The sequence below is a fragment of the Pteronotus mesoamericanus genome, unplaced genomic scaffold (assembly GCF_021234165.1).
Source record: "Pteronotus mesoamericanus isolate MK-2021 breed Mesoamerican mustached bat unplaced genomic scaffold, CSHL_Meso_final scaffold_36, whole genome shotgun sequence".
NCBI lineage: Eukaryota > Metazoa > Chordata > Mammalia > Chiroptera > Mormoopidae > Pteronotus > Pteronotus mesoamericanus.
In genome coordinates this window covers 12,282,501-12,304,397 of record NW_026555313.1, presented here as the reverse complement: position 1 = coordinate 12,304,397, position 21,897 = coordinate 12,282,501, and the positions used below count along the sequence as shown (strand labels likewise).

At 39.6% G+C, this 21,897-nt stretch overlaps 1 protein-coding gene across 1 annotated transcript in view; it reads left to right on the top strand.

The window, feature by feature from the left end:
- The window catches only part of SLC35F2 (solute carrier family 35 member F2), a 52,548-nt gene that overhangs the window by 28,090 nt on the left and 2,561 nt on the right, over positions 1-21,897 (top strand). Inside the window, exons 2-7 of the mRNA XM_054592575.1 lie at positions 8,282-8,457; positions 10,577-10,704; positions 17,117-17,276; positions 18,108-18,264; positions 18,774-18,826; positions 19,348-19,502. Of these exons, the coding sequence (XP_054448550.1) occupies positions 8,282-8,457; positions 10,577-10,704; positions 17,117-17,276; positions 18,108-18,264; positions 18,774-18,826; positions 19,348-19,502 (829 nt within the window). The remainder of the gene's footprint in view (positions 1-8,281; positions 8,458-10,576; positions 10,705-17,116; positions 17,277-18,107; positions 18,265-18,773; positions 18,827-19,347; positions 19,503-21,897) is intronic.

The window sequence follows — 21,897 nt, the reverse complement described above, 5'->3', positions numbered from 1 at the left end:
TAGGTAGAGGGTCCTTAGAGAAACTGCTGCCTCTGTAGGAGCAAGTTCTTAGCCCTTTTCTCACCTGGGGACAAATTTCCTTTGCTAGCCTAATGTCTGTGCCTGGCCAGTTTGTGATATTCTACCACCCCCTGGAAGGGTGGAGGTTTTCAGCTCCTTCCTTTTGAGAGTAAACTAAATGCAGTCATAGAATTTGAAGAGCTATTGAGCAAAACAAGTAAATTTGAGGATGCTTATGCCCTAAGACTAGCAATTCCACTCTTAGAAATAGCTTCAAAGCAAACAATTTCTTTAAACTTCATGGTACAATAGAAAGCCGTAATATTTGTAGGTGCTCTTGAGTTCCCTGCTTTCAGCAGATGGATGCCTGCTGTGGTCCCCAGGAGGCGGCATCCTAGCACATCGGTAACCCATTTGCACCAGTTTGCTAAGAACCAGAAAAACTCTTAGATATGTACATCAGGAGACATAAGCAAGAATGTTTGTAGAAGCATTGTTTTTGAGAGCAAAAAAATAAACAATTGGAATACAACCTAAATATCAACAAGAAATGGGTAAAATGTGATATATCGTGTCATGAAAAGGAATGAACTAGAACTAATGTATCAATATAGAAGACTCTCTCAAACAATGTTGATCAAAACCGCCAATTGTCAAAGTACACATATATTTTGATACTGTTTCTATAAAATTTAAAAAGCAAGGAAAGCAATGCTATTTATAGTTTAGAGATACTCATGTAAATATTAAATTAAACGGAAACCCCTGGAATGATAAATGCCAAGTTCTGGAAAGCAGTCACCTCAGGAGGGCTAAGAGATTGGGTCAATCACTAGGGGGATATGTTGATGTTGCCAATATTTTATTTATTTTTTTAATTTATATTTTATTGATTATACTATTACAGTTTTCCAGATTTTTCTTTCTTTGCCCCCCTCTACACAGCACACTCCCTCCTGCAGTCCCCCCACCGTTGTTCATGTCCGTGGGTCGTATGTATAGGTTCTTTGGCTACTCCATTTCCTATGCTGTACTTTATATCCTCGTGGCTACTCTGTAACTATATTTGTACTTCTTAATCCCCTCACCTCTCTACCCTTACCCCTGTACCCGCTACCATCTGGCAACCATCAAAATACTCTCTTTATCCATGATTCTGTCTCTGTTTTTCTTGTTTGCTTAGTTTATTTATTAGATTCAGTTGTTGATAGGTATGTGTTATTTGCCATTTTATTGTTCATAGTTTTGATCATCTTTTTCTAAAATAAGTCCCTTTAACATTTCATATAATAATGGTTTGGTAATGATGAACTCCTTTAGTTTTTTTCTTGTCTTAGAAGCTCTTTATCTGCCCTTGAATTCTAAATAATAGCTTTGCTGGGTACAGCAATCTTGGCTGTAGGTCCCTGCTTCTCATCACTTTGAATACTTCTTGCCAGTCCCTTCTAGCCTGCAAAGTTTCTTTTGAGAAATTAGCTGATAGTCTTAGGGGAACTCCCCTGTAGGTAACTAACTTCTTTTCTCTTGCTGCTTTCAAGATTCTCTCTTTGTCTTTAACCTTTGGCATTTTAATTATAATGTGTCTTGGAGTGGGCCTCTTTGCAGCCATCATAATTGGGACTCTCTGTGCTTCCTGGACATGCATGTCTATTTCCTTCACTAAATTAGGGAAGTTTTCTTTCATTATTTTTTTCAAATAGATTTCTAATTTCTTGCTCTTTCTCTTCTCCTTCAGGCACCCCTGTGATGCAAATGTTGGAAGGCTTGTCATTGTCCCAGAGGCTGCTTACACTAGCCTCATTTTGGGGGGTTCTTTTTTTTTCTTTTTGTTGTTTTGATTGGTTGTTTTTGGTTTCTTATGCTCCAAATCATTGATGTGATTCTTAGTTTCACCCACTCTTCTGTCACTTGCCTATAAATTGTTATTTATTTCAATTAGTGTATCCTTCATTGCTGACTGGATCGTTTTTATGCAGGTGAATTCCTCACTAAGGTCCTTTACCATCCTTATAAACAGTATTTTGAACTGTGCATCTTATAGATTGCTCATCTCTATTTTGTTTAGTTCTTTTTCTGGAGTTTTGATCTGTTCTTTCATTTGGGCCATGTTTCTTTGTCTCCTCATTTTGACAGCTTCCTTGTGTTTGTTTCTTTGTGTTAGGTAGAGACGCTTTGACTCTGTGTCTTGGTAGTGCGGCCTAATGTAGTAGGTGTCCTGTAGGGTCCAGTGGCACAGGCTCCGCTATCACCCAAGCTGGGTACTTGAGGTGTACTCTTTTTGTGGGCTGAGTACACTCTCCTCTTCTATTTGAGTTTTGGTTTCACTTGGCAGGTCAGTGGAGGGATTTACCTAGGCCACTTAGCTGCAAGGATTGGCTATGATCACTGACCACCAACCTCTGCCCTCCATGGAAGATCAGCTGTGCGGGGGCAGGGCAGTGGTGCTCTCACATGAGCTGGAGCTGTCCACTGGATGCACTACCCCTGGGGTTTCCCGTGTGGTGCAGGCCAAGGTCAGCACCCACATGTGTTTTGCCTGGGGCCACTCTGTCTGAGTTGTAAAGCAATCTGAGAGGGCTGCTACTTGTGCTGGGTTTGGAGATTCCCAGCTGAAGCCAAGCCATGAATCTAGGCTGGCTGCTGCTAGTGCCAGGCCTGGGGCTCACTGAGGCCAGCTGTTGCTTGTTTGAGAGGATTTAGGAAGTTGTGAAGCATGAGCCAAGACCAGCCATTCATATGGAAAAGCAGCTTGGTTGGGCGTGAAAGTTGGATGGGGCAGAGTCTCTGGGGAATCTCCAAGGTAGGCCACACAGGGTTAGCCAGGTTGATGGAGTCTCAGATATAGCACCAGCTTGCTGGCTCTTTTGGGGAAGGTTTAGAAAAAGGACAGTGACCTCTGCTCACCTTGATATCAGGCATTTCAGTGTTTCCCTGTATGCCACTGGTGCCTTCCAAGCTGCTACGGTAGTCCTGGAGCTCAGAGGGAGTGGTTTGAGTAGGTGAGTCCGTGTGTAGGTTCTTTAAGAGGAACTGTTTGGGGCTCCAAAAGTTTCTTTCACTTATTCAATCCCCACTGGTTGTTGCAGCTGGAAGTTATAGGGACTTATCTTCCAGGCACTGGAAGCCTGAGCTGGGGGCTTGGTATGGGACTAGGCCACCTTGCCTCAGAGCTATCCCTCCTGAATTTTTATCCACCACATGTGGGTGAGGGACCAGTCCATTCAGTGTCTGCGCCCGCTCCTACCAGTCTGGATGGATGTGGTTTCTTTAATTCCATAGTTGTCAGAATTCTATTCAACTTGATTTCTGATGGTTCTGTGTGACATTCTGTATTTTAGTTGTAATTTTGATGTGGTTGTGGGAAGAGGTGAGCCATGTCTGCCTGTGCCACCATCTTGACTGAAGGTCAATAGTATTTTATCTTGAGCTGCTTGGTAGGTATATGAATACATGTTGATTATGTATTATACTTCATTATATTTTAAATATCCTATAAGAAATTTAAAAAATTAAAAATTCAAGCTGTGAGAGAGTAGTCCAAGATGAGGCTGAGCTAGGCAGGGGTCAGGTGGTAGGTTGCCTTATAGGCCACTTTAAAGTTTGGCTTTCATCAAAGGGCATAGGGGAACTACTGAAAGGTATTAGACTTGGGAAGGATCCCGTGAGAGGCAGTGATTCAGAGCACTGACTCTTGCTAAGTGTAGATACTGGATTTGCGGAGAGGGAGAAGGGAGCTGGCACAGCAGTGGGGTTTGCTGCAGTCCAAGCTTTAGAGCACTTCCTCGTCGAGACACCATTTTCTCTTGCTTCCAGGGTGTTCTTCCTGCCTTGTTTTCTCTCTGCCTCTCTGGCCAGGCCCGTTCATCTCCATCTATAATTCTTCTTCCTCCAGCCCCTTAAATGTTGCTGTTTCCCAGAGTGTTTCTTTTTTTTTTTTTAAAGTATTTATTTATTTATTTATTTATTTTTAGAGAGAGGGGAAGGGAGGGAGAAAGAGACGAGAGAAACTTCAGTGTGTGGTTGCCTCTCACGCGCCTGCTGCTGGGACCTGGTCTGCAACCCAGGCATGTGGCCTGACTGGGAATCGAACCTGTGACACTTTGGTTCACAGGCCAGCACTCAGTTCACTGAGACACACCAGCCACACCACACCAGGGCTGTTTCCTTTTTTTTTTAACCCTCTTTTCTTTTCAATTTTTAGGCATACATATGGTGATCTCCTTTATATACCAACTTCAGCTACCACCTTTGTGCTCATGATCCCCAAATTTATTTCTTCAACTCAAAGCTTTTCTTACCTCCAAACTGCCTCCTGGATATTTCTTGACTGTCTTATAATTAAAGAAAATCCAGGATGTTGAAAATGGAGTTATTATCCCTTCCAAATGTGCCTTGTCCACCTGTTTTGGGGATCTTGATGAACCATACTGCTATCTCTCCAGGTGTCTGTTCCAGAAAACTGGGTATTATTCTATACCCCTCTGTCCATGTCGGCTTTCCTGTTTATTTTGTTTTTATGTTAGGAGTTAGGGGAAGGTTTTGGTGCTATGTACAATGATGTATATGCTATGGCATTTCTAGAAATGAACGATTCCCACCTTGCTAATCACTTTACTGTTTGGAAGATTTTGATGACCTCACCACCCTTCTTGATCTGGCTTCTGTTGTTTAGTGTTCGATTTGCCACTGTTTTTCTTCCCCTTTCTTTTTATGTCCTTGTGCAAGGATTGTGTGAGCTTAGTTGCGCATTACTGTAACAACTACTCCAGAGAAAAGAATACTTTGTAAGGTTTTAGAGTAGATATTCTGTGTTTTCTACTGTTTTGGTATTTTTTACTTTGTGTAGAAGAGCTCTGGAAGGAAGTATTTATATAGAGAACATTTTAATAAAAGTTGTAAGTATTCTCAATCCCAATCCTTAAACCTCCCAGGAACTGTCAGTCTTTGTCATCTCTTAATTTGTTTTGTCAGCCTTCAAGGCTTTACTCATTGCTTCTGCTCCGCTCCCAAACATCTACAAATTTCCGTGATACTTTAACAAGATAATATTATTTTCCACACTGTTACCACATTCCTATTCTCCTTTCCATCATTTAAAAAAGAGCTGTTTATGTTTGGTGCTCATCTTTTACTCTTTCAACCAAGTGGAATCTGACTTTAGGCTTTACCACTAAGAAAAAGCTTTCTGCCTTGGCTGGTGTGGCTAAGTGGATTAAGTTCCAGCCCGTGAACGAAATGGTCACTGGTTCGATTCCCATTCAGGGCACATGCCTGAGTTGCAGGCCGGGTCCCCAGTATGGGGCGCTCAAGAGGCAACCACACATTGATGTTTCTTTCCCTCTCTTTCTCCCTCCCTTCTCCTCTCTAAAAATAAATAATAAAATATTAAAAAAAAAGGAAAGAAAAAGCTTTCCTTCAAACAATTCTAGCAACTTCCATCTGGTTATAATATCACCTCTTTAGCTATAATGTCACCTCTTCTCTCTGCAGTTTCGGATGCTACAGTATTGATTTATTCCTTCTTAAAATGTCTTTCCACTCTTAGCTTCTGTGTCAGGGCACTCTTATAATCTGTCTTTCTCTGACTATGGCACTTCATTGGGAAAGTGGGGAAGAGTCTTATATTTGGGGTTACCGTATACTTGGGTATACGTGGTAATTACTTCATCCATTTATTATTCAATCAACAAATATTTACTGAGTGACAACAAAATGTCAGGCACTGGATAAGCAGTGGAGAGCAAAACAGATATGGCCTAACTTTCTGAAGTCCAGAGTTTCAACATTGTATTTGTTATCTATTTGCTGTGTAACAAATTACCACAAACTTAACACACACTTACAATTTCACAGTTTTTATGGATTAGGCATCTAGGCATGGCTTAGGTCTGCCCTCTGCTTTGGGGTCTCCAACAAAGCTACAACCAGGGTGTCAGCCAGGGCAGGGTCTCACCTGAAGCCTCAACTGGGGAGGGATCTGCTTCCAAGTGCATTTTTGTTTAACACGATGCATTCCCTGGTGGACTGGGGCACTGAGGCCTCAGTTCCTTGCTGGTTCTTGGCCAGAGGCCACCCTCAGTTCCTTGCCATGTGGGCCTCTACGTGGCAGCTTGTCTCATCAGAGCCAGCGAGAAAGGGAATCAATAAAGCAAGTTGCCTAGTAAGATGGGAGTTATAACCTTATATAATGTGTTCATGGCAATGACATCCCATTACTTTTATTGTATTGTAATGTTTAGAAGCCAGTCACAGATCCTGCCCACACTGGGGAGGAGGAGATTACGTGGGGCAGTGATACCAGGAAGCAGAGATTCCCTGGGGGCCATTTTAGAGTCTGTCTGTCCCAAGTTTCTTACTGTTCTTCCTCTCAATGTTTCAGCCACCTCAATTTCTACTGCTCTCACATTGAACTCACTACTCCCATCCTTTATTCCTGTCCTGGTCAGCAGCCTCATATCCATCCAGTCATCTGGTCTAGAAACCCAGATACCATTTTCAACACCTTCTCCTGGGATTTAATGGTATGCTAGGGTCTATGTATCATTCTCTACTTTCCATTCATGCTGACATAGCTTTTGTTCAGATCTCACTCTGGCCTGGTCATTATGTTGCCTTTCTTACTAGCTTCTCTGCCTAATTTCCCTTCTCATTAATCCTTTTCCTAAACACCAGAGTTACTTTCATAAATCCCTCTGTTCAGAATGGTTCCCAGCTGTCTAAGCCATAAAAGTCTAGCTTCTAAGTGTGCCATTCAAACCTTTTTACTATCTTGCCTCCACTTACTTTTCCTTTCAGGATTTTATTTATTTATTTTTAGACAGAGGGGAAGGGAGAGAGAAAGAGAGGGAGAGAAACATCAGTGTGTGGTTGCCTCTCAAGTGAGCCCAACGTGGGACCTGGCCCCCCATCCTGGCATGTGCCCTGACTGGGAATCGAACCGCTGACCATTTGGTTCCCAGGTCGGCTCTCAATCCACTGAGCCACACCAGCCAGGGTTCCACTTACTTTTCCAAGTGTCTTGCGTGCTACCACTCTCTGCTGTGACCCTTGTGTCCCAAGCATGCTGAGCCACTTGGCCTTTCCTGAGCCCACCTCTGCATGTTTGTGCCCCTCTGCATTTGGTCCCAGTTCTTTCTGAATTCCGTTTTCCCTACTTCTTCCTCTAGAAATCTTTTATATACTTCCAGACCTGCCTGGAACATCACCACTTCCATGAAACCTTTCCCAATTTGCTCCGCCAGCTAATCCCTCCCTCAGAATTAATCAGTAACACCTGTGTGCTCTTCTATCTAGCCCTTTGGTTGCACTGCTGTTACAAGACTTCTGTTTTGTAGTTGGTTGTTAAGGTGCTAAAGATGAGGATCTGGGTTTATTCTTTTATGGATTCAAAGAGCCAGCCTCTAGAGCAGCGATTCACAGTCTTAGCTGCATATTGGAATCCCCCAAGGAGCTTTGACCGTCACTGGCACCCGGGATCCACCCCAAAAGGTGATGATGTAGCTGGTCTCAGGTGCAGCCTGATGTTGTTGGCCTTTTTGAAAGTGTTGTGATTCTAACATGCAGGTGACATTGAAAAACACTACTTCTAGTCAAAGAAGTCAAGACTGGGAGAATGAATGGATGAGAATATGTTAAATATTTAATGAATAGGAAGACTTTAGAACTGGAGTTAAAGCTGAGTTTTTAAAAATCATACACATAAAACACACACACACTCACTTCAAATAGTGTATGATATAGCTAACTAATCAAAATGATTTCTAAATGTACAGTTAATAAAATGGGGGAAATATGTATATTTGAGGTAATGAGGGGGAAATCAGAAATATAAAAAAATAAAAATGTAGTCTTTTAGTTTAGCCCTGGCTGTGGTGTGGCTCAGTGGGTTGAGTGACAGCCTGTGAACCAAAAGGTTGCTGGTTCGATTCCCAGTCAGGGCATGTGCCTGGGTTGCAGGCCAGGCCCCTAGTAGAGGGCACATGAGAGGTAACCACACATTAATGTTTCTCTCCCTTTCTTCCCCCCTCCCTTCTCCTTGCTCTAAAAATAAATAAATAAATAAATAAATAAAACCTTAAAAAAAACCCCATCAGTTTAATTTTTGTACATATGAAGTGAGCAATAAAATGAAATGATGAAATACCTGGAATAACTTAGCATTTTCTTTTTTTGAGCACTAAGGTGTGTGTTGTGTGCTGTGTGTGTTATGCATATTATATGTTTGTGTCCAAGGTATATAAATTACTTGCAACTTATTCAGATTTCCTTCTTTATTTTCTAGGAATATTTTGAAAACAATTGCCCTGGGTCAGATGTTGTCCTTGTGTATATGCGGAACAGCCATTACCAGCCAGTATTTGGCAGAAGAATACCAAGCGAATGCCCCCATGCTCCAGAGCTTTATCAACTATTGCTTGCTGTTTTTAATTTATACTGTGATGCTGGCATTTCAGTCAGGTATGCCAAATGTGGGAATTAACCTTGTCAACAAATTATCTTTGTAAAAAAAAAAATTGGCTTTTAAACCTTTAAAAACTAAAACATGAGGCAAAACTAAGAATAGGAAAAACTATTGCTGTTTTTATAAAAGTCACCAGAACAGTATGTCACTTGAATTTTGTGAAAGTAGTGACTAGATAGTTATGCATAATCTCTGAAATTGTTGATTAAAATAAGTAGCACCAAACTGGTTTATTTATTTATTTATTTATTTTTAAGAGATCTTATTTATTTATTTTTACAGAGAAGGGGAGGGAAAAAGAGAAGGAGAGAAACATCAATGTGTGGTTGCCTCTTGCACACCCCTACTGACCCACAACCCAGGCATGTGCCCTGAGTGGGAATCGAACCAGCGACCCTTTGGTTCGCAGGCTGGCCCTCAATCCACTGAGCCATACTAGCCAGGTCTAGGTTTTATTTTTTTTTCCTGTTGTTGGTAAGATTAAGAGATAATATTTAAAACACTTAAAAACCTCACTCTTTCCAATCTCTATTTCCAGCTAAGTGGAGAAAACTGAATGAAGCACCAGTTGCATGTAGGTCAAGTCTATGTTACAAGTGAAACAAAGACAAGGAATTGGCAAAGAATTAACATCTTTACCACTGGCTGGTTGTTTTAGAATTATTACAGAGTTATCTTTTCTCATTAGCTACACAAAAATGGGAAAGGCTCTGACAGACCTTTTTGTGCATCATTTTAATCCCTTGTTTAGGGTTGGTATTAACTCATTGAAGCCTCTCAACAAGTCAAGTGAGTATTATTATTACTCCCACTACACAGGTGAATAAACTGAGGCATGTAGTACTCAGATAACTTGCTCTAAGTCATACAGGTAGTAACTAGTGGAGCCAGGATTCCAACCTGGGCAGCCAGCCCCAGAGCCCACGCTCTTACCACCATTCTGCATTAGGGGCCGCTAGTCATGATAACAATTCTTCCCACAAGAGAAGAGCTAAGTTAGGTTGAATTTAGGGATGTGAAGACAGTGGGTAACCCAAATCAATTGGGAGGATACAATCCTTCCATTTTTATCATATTTAAGGCACATAATAAAAGCACCAATATAGTATTTGCTAACCCTATTTCAATATGAACCTTAAAGCAGCAACAATATTCCTATGTGTCACAATAAAAAAATCTTTTTTTGAAAGAGAATAGAAATTAGTTGTAGGAGGAGAGAAACCATCCAAAAGGGAATGTACCAAATTTGGCAAGAGTTTTGGGAATTGGAAGTAGAACTGGTACATGGTTATTAGCCCTGGACTTTGCTCTTCTCTGTAAACATTGCCTGTAGTAAGTCAGTGTGACTTATAAACAGCAATACAGTCTCCCTAATGGATGGTTGTTAGGCGCCTTTTATACCGTCTCATGTTGAGGAAGACTAACACTATGTTTTCAGGATTTTCCTGTTAACTAGGTTTTAATGATAATTATCTGGTTATGATTCTCACTACATTTATTTCCTTGGTGGTTATCTTACAATAAGCCTTCTCATATATGTGCCAGTTTCCTATTTCCAGGGATGCTAGATTCTCTAAAGAAGTAAATCACAGTTAACTTGAATAAATAGAATGGTGAATAAAAGCTGTTTCTTGAACGGTGCCACTAAGTCTTTTTTCCAAACTTAACATTGACAGTTTTCTCACGAAAGCATGTCTCTTTCAAAAGAATGACCACATGCAGTTTCCGTGAAGAGGCCCATGAATGGAGGTTTAATAGCCAATGAATTGATCAGAAAACATTTCATTTCCCAGGATAATCTGTAGCTTCTCAGGAATGGCAACATCCAGACCCATACCTGGATATTATATTTCTGTCACAATGGGAAAGGCAATTTAAAGACTTTTCTGCTTATTTTCTCACTGGTGCTTTCATTGAACATGTGGTCTGTGATGACACTTTAGCTGGGTTCTCATGCTGGAAAAATATAACTGATTCTGCTGAACTGTTGTAGGAATTCGGGTTGTGAGTAATGGAAATGGTGGGGGCACATCCAGAATACACAGCAAACACTGGATCAACATGCACGGCCTCATTTCCACGTAATATGTACTAATCCAGGTTTCTTTCCTCCAGGCAGTGATAACCTTTTAAACATCTTGAAAAGAAAATGGTGGAAGTACATCCTGCTGGGACTAGCAGACGTGGAGGCTAATTACTTGATCATCAGAGCGTACCAGTACACGACCCTAACCAGCGTCCAGGTGAGAGGGAGGCCCCAGCCAGTTTGGTTTTTATAGTTTAAGAGAAGAATCTGAACTCACATGTGTTGACCTAATTTTATTGTTCTCTTGAAGAAAAACTACACACAGGTGGATGCTGTCTGTTTTCCAGTGAAGCATATGTGCTAATGAGTAAGGTTTCCTGGAATTAGTGAAAATGTATACAAGTTAATGAGTTTCTAAACTGCAAATGCTATAGCAGATTAGAACAGTTTCTACCAAAATAAGCGTAAATGTTTAGTTGGCAGTTGATGTTGTGAGTTCTGTTTTATGTGTTGCTCACACATGGCATATAAAGTGGATGTACCTTTGTGCTACAGAAAAGTTGGAGGTTTGCAAGTAAAGTACATATTCAAGACAAAGGAGTGAAGGGAAGAAACCTACCAGACATCTTGGGTAGAGATGGTAGCCAAAGGCAAAACTTACATCCTTATTTATTAGTTTATTCTCACTGGATTGAAAGAAAATGTTTCTGCATAGCAGTACTTTTCAACTTTGTGGAGTTGAGAAAGACTGATTCTGTTGTCTTAATGTTAGGAAACTATGGGATGTATTATAGCACCGACTAACCATCACCTACAATAAAATGTTTTATAAATAGAGTTACAAGTGAGATAGACTCCATTGCCAGGTTTAGAGTTCTCCGTTTAATGAATTTATAACTTTTTCAAAAAATTTATTAGTTTTAGTGAGAGAGAGGAAGGGATGAGGGGGGAGGAAGAGGAGGGGAGAGAGTGAGAGAGAGAGACATCAATTTGTTTTCCACTTATTTATGCACTCATTGGTTGATTCTTGTGCCCTGACCGGGGATCAAACATACAACCTTGGCATATCAGGATGATGATCTAATGAACTGAGCTACCCGGCCATGGCTGAGTTTATAACTTTTTGATATGGTGCTTTTCTCACTATGTAAAGCAGAGATGTTCTTTTTTGATCTCTAAATTTTAGGAATGTAGAAAAATTGAAGTGAGGTTAGACTTACTTCACTTGGAAAAGATAAGGATTAATGAAAAACTCAGTATTTTTCCAATATGACTATACATTAAATGCTATTAATACTAGAATTCATTTTATTAAATGATTTAATTTCTGTAACATTGTTCATAGCAAACCTCTTGGTTTTTGACTGGTTTTAAAAGCCCAGATAGGAAATATTTGTTAAGACAGACCTTATAGGAGGTACATGAAAAAACCCAGAATTTCATAAAAATTGAAAACAGGCATTACCTGGAGGATGATGTTCATCACAAATAGTATTAACTGTACTTTAAACAATGGGCAGTGAGGGTATAAGTATGTAGAAAATAGCATTTTGTAGTCACCTCTCCCCTAATAATCTCACACAGAATTCAATGACTTGATTACAATTTCCAGAAACTTTGATCTCTGACTAAAGGTAATTAGAAGTTTTGAATCTGTGCAAGGTCTAAACACAAAGGTGTGTTGGAATACTTGCACTTGGGTTTTTGTGACTGAAGTCATGTCTTCCATTTTGGCCTCTTAGAAAAACTTAAGCATTTGGTTATCAAAAGTTTTCCATTTATGGCTGTAGCAAGCAGAATATTTTTAAAAAGCCATCTACCAACTAAAGCTCCTTCCAGCAGTGGAGAGTGCCTGTCACTGGCATTCTGATTTTCTCTTTGAGCAGCTCTCTGGCCTGGGTGATCTGAAAGGGTGAAAGTTTGGATTTGATGGTCTTTGAACCTCCTTAAGGTTTCTCTCAAAGATTCTGTAATTACTAGTAATGTGGTAGTTTACATACAGGTCATGATGTGGCTATTGACATCCTATGTCTCCTCCCACTTCACTGCCACATCTACATGGTCCCCACCCACCTCTGGCTTCTTCTCTCTTGTGCTGCTCTGTTCTTTCTAGAATGTAGCCTTTTTTGAAGCCCGCTCTTCCTCTATCCTCAAAGGTCTAATTCAATTTCACCTTCTCCTATACTCCATTGTATCTCTAAAAAGGCTAACGCATGTTTACACTTAAGCCTTGCCTGTACCCCAGGGTCTTACTTGGTACTTTGCCTTCTGTGACTATACAATAATTTTTAAAGATTTAATTACATGCGGGGACTTCTGGAACTGAAAGTATCAAAGGGTCACCAAGAGCACGTTTTGAAAAGGAGATTCAATGTAGACAAATAGCTGAATGTGAGAGATAACAGATAAGAAGTTCTAGAGTTTTGGAGTTGGAAGGCACTTGTGAGATCATTTGGCCTTTTTTTTTTTTTTTTTTTTTAGTTTTGGTTAATTAATTTTTCCCCCCACAATTTTTTTAAAATTTTCTTTTTCCACTTTATTCCCCACCACCCTGCACCCACCCTTTCACCAGCATTCTCCCCCACCCCCACTATTTCTTTGGCTTCTCCATTTCCTATACTATTCTTAACCTTATTAACCTTCCCCTGTCTGTTTTTTTTACCTACCCTTTATGCTTTTTATTCCCTATACCTTTTCCTCCATTCTCCCCCCCCCTCCCCACCTCACTCCCCTCTGATCTCCATTTCTGTGATTCTGTCACAGGTGGGCACAGGTAACCAGGTTCTTGGTGATCATGGACAAAAAATTGAACTGAACACACAGCGTTTATAGCAGAAAGCAAGAGAAAGCAGATTTATTAAGCCACACAACACAGAAGCAGGCCAACTCTGAGCAGAGCAGAGCAGAGCTGAGCAGAGCCTAACAAGGGCTGATCTCAGGGGCTAGAGGGCTATTATTCTTCTAGGGTGGGTCTCTCCTGGTTAGTTTTGGCGGGCTTTTATTGCTCATATACAAGTAGTTATATTACTTTAAAGTTACTGTGCATGTGGTCTCCCATGAACTCCTTGATTGGCCACTGGGAAAGGGGGTTCTGCAATGCTCATTTATTATAATTCTATTATAATTAAGCAGGGGTCATGTATCATTTTCTGTGCAGATGCATTCCAGATTCACTAGGATTCAGTGCTTTTCCAGAAAGCAGGAACTACCAGTCTTAGAACAAGGTCTCCATACTTTATCGATATCTTATCTTAGCCCTGGGACACCTCTGGAGTTTCCTCTTTCCTGACTATCTCCTGCCTCAATTTTGTTCCTGTTCTAGTTGTTTGTTTAGTATAGTTGTGAGTTTATTATCATTTTACTGTTCATAGTTTCTGATCTTCATCTTCTTCTTAGATTAGTCCCTTTAACATTTCATATACTAAGGGCTTGGTGATGATGAGCTCCTTTAACTTTACCTTCTCTGGGAAGCACCTTATCTGCCCTTCCATTCTAAATGATAGCTTTGCTGGAGAGAGTAATCTTGGATGGAGGTCCTTGTCTTTCACGACTTTGAAAACTTCTTTCCATGCCCTTTTTGCCTGTAAGATTTCTTTTGAGAAATCAGCTGATAGTCTTATGGGAACTCCTTTGTAGGTAACTGTCTTCTTTTCTCTTGCTGCTTTTATTTTTTTATTTTTTTTCCCCAAGCATTTCTTTCTTTCTTTATTTTTTAAATACATTTGTCTCTGCCTCCCCCCCACCACTTTCCCTGGCCCCCTCCCTCCATTCCTCCCTCAGCTCTTCCCCTTTGGTTTTGTCCATGAGTCCTTGCTATATGTTCCTTGACTTTCCCCTTCCTTTCCCTTTCTCTGCCACCGCCCTCCCTCCTTCCCTCTTGTCTCTATTGAGTTCCTTTCCTTTCAGTGTTGCTGGTCTTACTTTCCTTGCATCTTTGTATTGTTGGTTAGGTTCCGCTTATAGGTGAGATCATATGGTATTTGTCTTTTGCCCCCTGGCTTATTTTGCTTAGCATAATGCTCTCCAGTTCCATCCATGCTGTCGCGAAGTTTAGTAGTTCTTTTTTTCTTTCTGCTGCGTAGTATTCCATTGTGTATATGTACCATAATTTTTTGATCCAATCATCTACTGATGGGCATTTAGGTTGCTTCCAACACTTGGCTATTGTAAATTGTGCTGCTATGAACATTGGGGTGCATAGGTTCTTTTGAATTGGCGTTTTGGTGTTCTTAGGGTATAGTGCCAGCAGGGGAATCACTGGATGAAAAGGCAGTTCCATTTTCAGCTTTTTGAGGAAATTCCACACTGCTTTCCACAATGGCTGCACCAGTCTGCATTCCCACCAACAGTGGACTAGGGTTCCCTTTTCTCCACAGCCTCGCCAGCACCTGTTGTTTGTGGATCTGTTTCTGATGGCCATTCTGACCGATGTGAGGTGGTACCTCATGGTGGTTTTGATCTGCATTTCTCTGATGGCTAGTGATGCTGAGCATCCTTTCAAATGCCTCTGGGCCCTCTGTATCTCCTCTTTGGAAAAGCGTCTGCCCAGGTCCTTTGCCCATTTTTTGGTTGGATCATTTGTCTTCTTGGAGTGGAGTCGAGTGAGTTCTTTATATATCTTGGAGATCAAACCTCTATCTGATGTATCATTAGCGAATATATTTTCCCATAGGGTTGGCTCCCTTTTCATTTTGCTGATGTTTTCATTAGCCGTGCAGAAGCTTCTTATTTTGATGAGGTCTCACTTGTTTATTCTTTCCTTTATGTTCCTTGCTTTAGGAGACATATCAGTGAAAAAATTGCTACATGGGATATCTGAGAGTTTCCTGCCAATGTTCTCCTCTAGGACTTTGATGGTGTTGTGACTTATATTTAAGTCTTTTATCCATCTTGAGTTTATTTTTGTGTATGGTGTCAGCTGATGATCCAATTTCAATTTTTTGCATGTAACCGTCCAGCTCTGCCAACAGCATTTGTTGAAGAGGCTATTATGGCTCCGTTTTATGCTTCTGCCCCCTTTCTCAAATATTAGATGTCCATAGAGACCTGGGCTTATTTCTGGGCTTTCTATTCTGTTCCACTGGTCTATGGGTCTGTTCTAGTGCCAGTACCAGATTGTTTTGAGTATGGTGGCTTTGTAGTAGAGTTTGATGTCCGGTATTGTGATCCCTCCTACTTTGTTTTTCTTTCTCAAAATTGCTGCGGCTATTCGGGGTCGTTTATGGTTCCATATAAATTTTTGAAATGTCTGTTCTATTTCTGTGAAATACGTCATTGGTATCTGAATAGAGATTGCGTTGAATCTTTAAATTGCCCACCGAAATTGTTAAAAATAGAGCAAACTTAAGTTTGGTATTAAGTTACAATTTGAGGGCAGGGAATCACTTGTGAGTTACTTTTTCCACCCTTTAGTTAAGGAATGTAGTTCAGACTTTGTTAAGTCACTATGGCTGGATTCTGCTGGTGTCCTCTGGGACAGGCTATTATATTTGCATCATTTAATGCTTTGTTATTCAGGAGGACTTGATAAGGCATTTAGGAGATTAGACTTCTGCAGCTGGAATAAATAACAAGGCAAGGCACACACTCCTACACATGAGGTGGGACAGCAGATTCAGTAGTGACATTGCAGTGGAAGACAATTAGTAGACAACTGTGGACAGGATCAAAGAGCCTGCTGGATATTGCATAGGTACCTGCCTTGTCCAAGATTAAACAGATACAGAGTGAATCAGGGACAATGTTAAAAACAACAGGATAAGCAATAAAACAACAGATTGAGGACCATTATTAGTATAAGGACTATCTTTTATCCTTGAATGCACTTTACAAAATTTGTGAAGAATTGAGTGAATTAAATCTCTATTTTTTCCTTTATCTTACAAATGATTTTGGGTTTGCTATAATTTTGTCACTTTTAATCCCCTGCCTTTCAGAATGGCAATATTAGGAGTGTAGCAAATATTTTCTGGACCCAAGATCAACAGATGAGGGAGGAGCATATGATGACAAACAAGAGTATCTGCTGTGACCCGGGGTCTGTCTGATATGAGGGAATTGGACACTGTCAGGGAGATTATGGTCTTCTTGCTTTCTCATAATAACCAGCCCGATTGCAGTTAAATATCTGGCTGTGTGATTATTTGTTCTATGTCTATCTGGCCTTCTGAATGCTCCTGAGGGCAGGGCTTGTGTCTCTCTTTTTCTCTGCATTCCAGCTCCTCTCAGTGTCTCCTGTGCTTAAATATTTGCTGACTGAGTGAGTGGGCGCATGCAGGTAGGAAAGTCTGCCTATTGGACTTAAGGATCAACCCAGGTGGGAGTGTAGAGGTAAATGGCACAGGCCCTTGGGCAGAATCCCTGGGTTCAGCAGTTATCTCTCCAACTTTTAACTGGGTGACTTTGGGCAACTCATTTAACCTCTCTGAGCCTTTGTTTTCCCTCATGGGGTTTGCAGTTTCAATCTGATAGGGTTGCTGTGAGGATTAAATGAGTTAATACAGGCAAAGCATTTAGTACAAGGCTGGCAATAATACATGCTCAATAAATGCTAACTTTTATTATTACTTAATTACGATATGCTAGTGAATGAGAGACGTTTTAAGCTGTTTATTTCTCCTTCCATGCAGCTTTTGGATTGCTTTGGGATTCCTGTGCTGATGGCTCTCTCGTGGTTTATTCTTTATGCAAGATACAGAGTGATCCACTTCATTGCTGTGGCCGTCTGTCTGCTGGGTGTAGGCACTATGGTTGGTGCAGACATATTAGCAGGGAGGGAAGACAATTCAGGTAAGACGGTGTTACTTGTTTCTGGTTCAGTCACAGAGAAAAGTTTTGCTTAGGTTTTCGCTTTTATTTTTCGAACACAGTAAAAGGCAGGAAGCATATCTTGGTTAACTATCTTTCAATTTTATTTTCAGATTTCCTTGCTGCTTTTGGCATTACAACCACTTCCAGGAAACACTCATTATGTTTCTACCTGCCCACAGTTCTTGTTCCTTTTTGTCACACTTATTTTGTTTCATGAAAGAGGTTTCTTTAAATATTTGCAATCTTCTTTTGGCCCATACATTTGGATTAGTTACTGGGAAACCTACTATAGGTTCTTTTTTTTTTTTTTTTTTAAACAAATGGAGACATTGTGTCCGCTCTGTTGGTGAAAACACTTTGATACTCTTTGCATCAAAGTTCAGACAATTGATGGTATAAAATCTCAATGAGGTCTCTGAATTCACTCAATTTACAAGTGACTTTAGTATCTCCTTTATGAGAGAAATTACCTTGCTTACCTCACTTCCTTCCGTACAATTTTCAATTAGTTCCCTTCAATAAAGTCCATTAATTTCTCATGCCATAAAATCATTTTCTGAGACCTTACATTAAGGCATATTCTACCATCTTCCAGTCTGTTAGTCTCTTAAGGAGTCAAAATATGAAAAATCACAGCAGAATTGTGCCAGAAAGTGAGAAGATCATGAGTCTTTAAACTTCTAGAAATCGGGGTTTCTCTCTCTGTAAAATCTTAATTTAAATGAATACGAGCCAGATAAACTCCTGGAAGCAAGTTAAAGAGGTTTCCTATTGACAATGTGTTCCTTTTTGTCGCTTGTCTTCCTACAGGCAGTGATGTGCTGATCGGGGACATCATGGTCCTTCTTGGGGCTTCCCTCTATGCCATTTCTAATGTGTGTGAAGAATACATTGTGAAGAAGCTGAGCAGACAGGAGTTTTTAGGAATGGTGGGCTTATTTGGAACAATTATCAGTGGCATACAGCTGTAAGTCTAAAATTTTCCTTAAAAACAAAATAGGCAAATATGTCATAGATGATTACTTTCCAACTACTAATATCCATTGTTCATTTGGCCCAGATTCACTTTTAAAATCAGTAACTTGCTAAATATATATTAGAGGATTTTTGAAATGTCAAGAACTATGCCTCATTTTCTCATACCTGTGGTAGAGGCATTACCAGTAAAGACTTTCTTTTACAATTATTTCCGGAATATATCAACTTCCTATCCAAAGGGAAAACATAATGTCACATTTTCCTCCTATAGCTGATACTATTGGAGAGTGCTTCTAAGGGAGTCAAACATATGTTTATGGACTCCTTTGGTCTTATTCTTTGTTATTTTTATTAAAAAAAGGATAGTTCTTTTTATAGTCTAAGAAAAATTCAAAAGTCAACATAATTCTTCATCTTATCTGAAGTATAGCAACTAAATGCTTTTAAAATAGTGAAAATTTGTGTGTGGATTTTTGTGACCTCTTGTTTCAATCTTAGACTGCTTGTGGAATATAAGGACATTGCCAACATTCATTGGAACTGGAAAATTGGTATGTACATAAGTGATAATTTTTTTTTAGTCAGTATCCTCTCCTCTGACAAGAACACACATCAAGAAATAAGTACTTCATTTTAATAGTACTTAGGCATTTTTCTAAAATCACAGAGTAATTCAGTACACAGAGAGCTGTAGTGGTTTGCACTGAGATTTCTCTGAGAACTTGTACATGAACCTTCATAGACGTTAATTTTTAATCTAATAGCCTTTACTAAGAATTCTGAACAAGGCTGCCCTCGGTCACATGAGCTTTCAATTAGATCTGTATCTTGAGTCTTCCAACTTTTTGTGAAGGTTGTCCCCTTGACCATTCAACACCCTGTTGGACTTTTGAAGCCCTTAACCTACATCATTTCTTGTTATTACTGTTTTTTCCTGAGAGTTTTCTATGTCTCTTTTGCAATGCCGACAGTAGCTAAGAGCTTTATAGATAGTATATTAAAGGCTTAGGCAATTTTATATGGCAGCCAGGCCTAAAGTACCTTGTCTTGTGATTTCTTCATGTTTTCACAGCCCTGCTGTTTGTGGCATTTGCCCTCTGCATGTTCTGCTTGTACAGTTTCATGCCACTGGTGATTAAAGTTACTAGTGCCACTTCGGTCAACCTGGGCATCCTGACAGCTGACCTCTACAGCCTTTTTTTTGGACTCTTTCTCTTTGGCTATAAGGTAAGCAAATAGAAATCATGTTTAAATGAGAACACTTGCTTAGTCCAAATAAAGTAGGTTTCTTCAAGATTTTAGATTCAAAAACAAAACCTTCTCATCCTCTAGGCATGAATTTCATTGAATTATCCGTCCTTCTTTTGTTACTCCTTCTGAGTTAGAACATTGACCCAAATAAGAGTTGCTCTAGTTTTTTTCCTAAAAGGCAAAATGCAATGGATTTCCTCTTTGGTATGGCCCCACACTTTGCAGCATGGAAATGCTAAGATGGGTTGCCTGGCGATAAAAAAGGAATCCCAGAGTGACTATTGACTCTGAGAGACCATCTAACCTAGGTTGGGCATCCTGAGCTTTCCTTTTTTTCCCTTAGATTTACTGAGATATAATGACAAGGGTGTATATTTAAAGTATACCACGTGCTGATACAATACACTTAAATATTGCAATGCCCTAATACACAGATAAAACGTTTGTGGTACCCAATGGAAGGGAAGGAGGTAATTGTATTCTTATGCAGTGGCTGGAATCATTCCATCTTTGATAGTAGTTTTATATCTGGAAGGAACCTTAAAGGTAATTCAGTCTAGTGGTTTTTCGGACTTTTTCTGTCTGCAGCCTCACAGCATTCACAAGTGTAACCTGCTCCCCTCAGTAACAGCTTTTGTTACACATAGGAATTCTCCAGGAGAGTGGGTGGGAGGGAATGGATCAACGTCTGCAAGGCAAGCAAGACAGCAGTGTCTCCAGAGAGTCTGATACACCTTCCCTTGAAAATCGCAGAATGAATGATCTTATTTTAGAGATGGGGAAACAAAGGCCCATGGAAGTTCTTTGTAATTAAGTAACTTACCCTTAGTGAGCACCTGGTTAGTGGTAAAGTCAAGAATAAATCTTAGTTATTAGTCATATAGTTTAGTCTTCTTTCCACTGCACCTTTCTCTCTATTTTCATTATTAAGATGAGAATTTCAAGCATATAAATTTATCAAGTTAAAATCTCATGCATTAGAGAGAATGAAATAAATAGATTTTTGAAAATAACTCACAGCTAAATTCAAAACTCTTAGGACAACAGTTCTCATATTTTTTAATCTCAGGACCCTTTTAAAAAATGGTTACAAATTAAGGACTGCAGGTCACTTATTTCTATGACTTATCATATTAGAATTTAAAACAGATGTTTAAAATATTTATTAACTTGTTAAGACAATAATAAACTCATATGTTAGCATAAAATATTTTTTGAGAAACTATTCTTAAATTTAAAAAATTTAGTGAAAATGGCATTGATTTACACTTTTAAAAATCTAATGTATGGCTTAATGGAAAACACCTGGATTCTCACATCTGGTTCTTCATTCTACCTTGTGATATCACATCTCATATAGTCTCTGGAACATTCAGGTGTACACTTCTAAGAGAATGAAAATAAACAGGCAAATAGCATCTTAGTATTATCATAATAAGTTTTGAATTTACGGACTTTCTGGAAAGTTCTTGGGTTCCTTCAAGAGTCTTTGGACCACATTTGAGAACTGCCACCTTAGAAATCCACCTTTCTTTAGAATGCCCTCAGTAAGTACTTGTTGACCTGTCTGCTCATTTCCCACAGTCATTTGAACAAATAGGACATTGGCTGTGACTTGATAATTTCAGTGTCAGTAGGGGATAGCAATGACATTTCTTAGTCTTTGTAAAATTTTGTATCCAGGCAGAAATCTTTGGCACTGATTTACACTGTTCCCAGGAATTGTCTAGGAACTCACAGTGCCTTGTTCAGTGGGTCCTCAGAAATTTCTACTTAAGGAATGTAAACCATTTTGATTTGCAAGGTTACATGTGACAAGAACCAGCTATTATCTTTGCAGACTGCTGGTTAAGGTATTCCTGAACTAAGACTGAAAGAATATTTTAAAGTTTTTACTAGCATCATTTCAAAGTAAAAAAAAAAAAAATGTCTAAGTGAATCAGAGTGGTCCTGACAGGCCTAGATTTTTTCTCCTACGAAAGTGAGTTGTTCTGTGGTATTGTGCTTCTATTTCACAGGGCCAACAGTAAAAGATGATGGTGTTTCTATTCTGCAGTTCCAGGCCACTTGATAGCTACCATACCCAAAGAAAGCCTGAGAGCTCAACAGCATATCCAATGGCCCTGCTCACTTATGCCTTTTTTTTTTTTTTTTTAACTAAACATACTGATTTAGCTTTAGTAATTTAATTTAACTTCTGCTTTCCCTCATAAGCAAAGTAATGTCCAAGGAAGATGTATGGTTAAAAAAATAAAAGCTTAGAGGTAAAAGTACACTTGTCACTACAAAACTGTTATAAGCTCCTTAATGTGAATATTTGTCCTTTAACTGCTCTAACTTTAATATGCAAAACCTTTGTGTGCGCCATTTT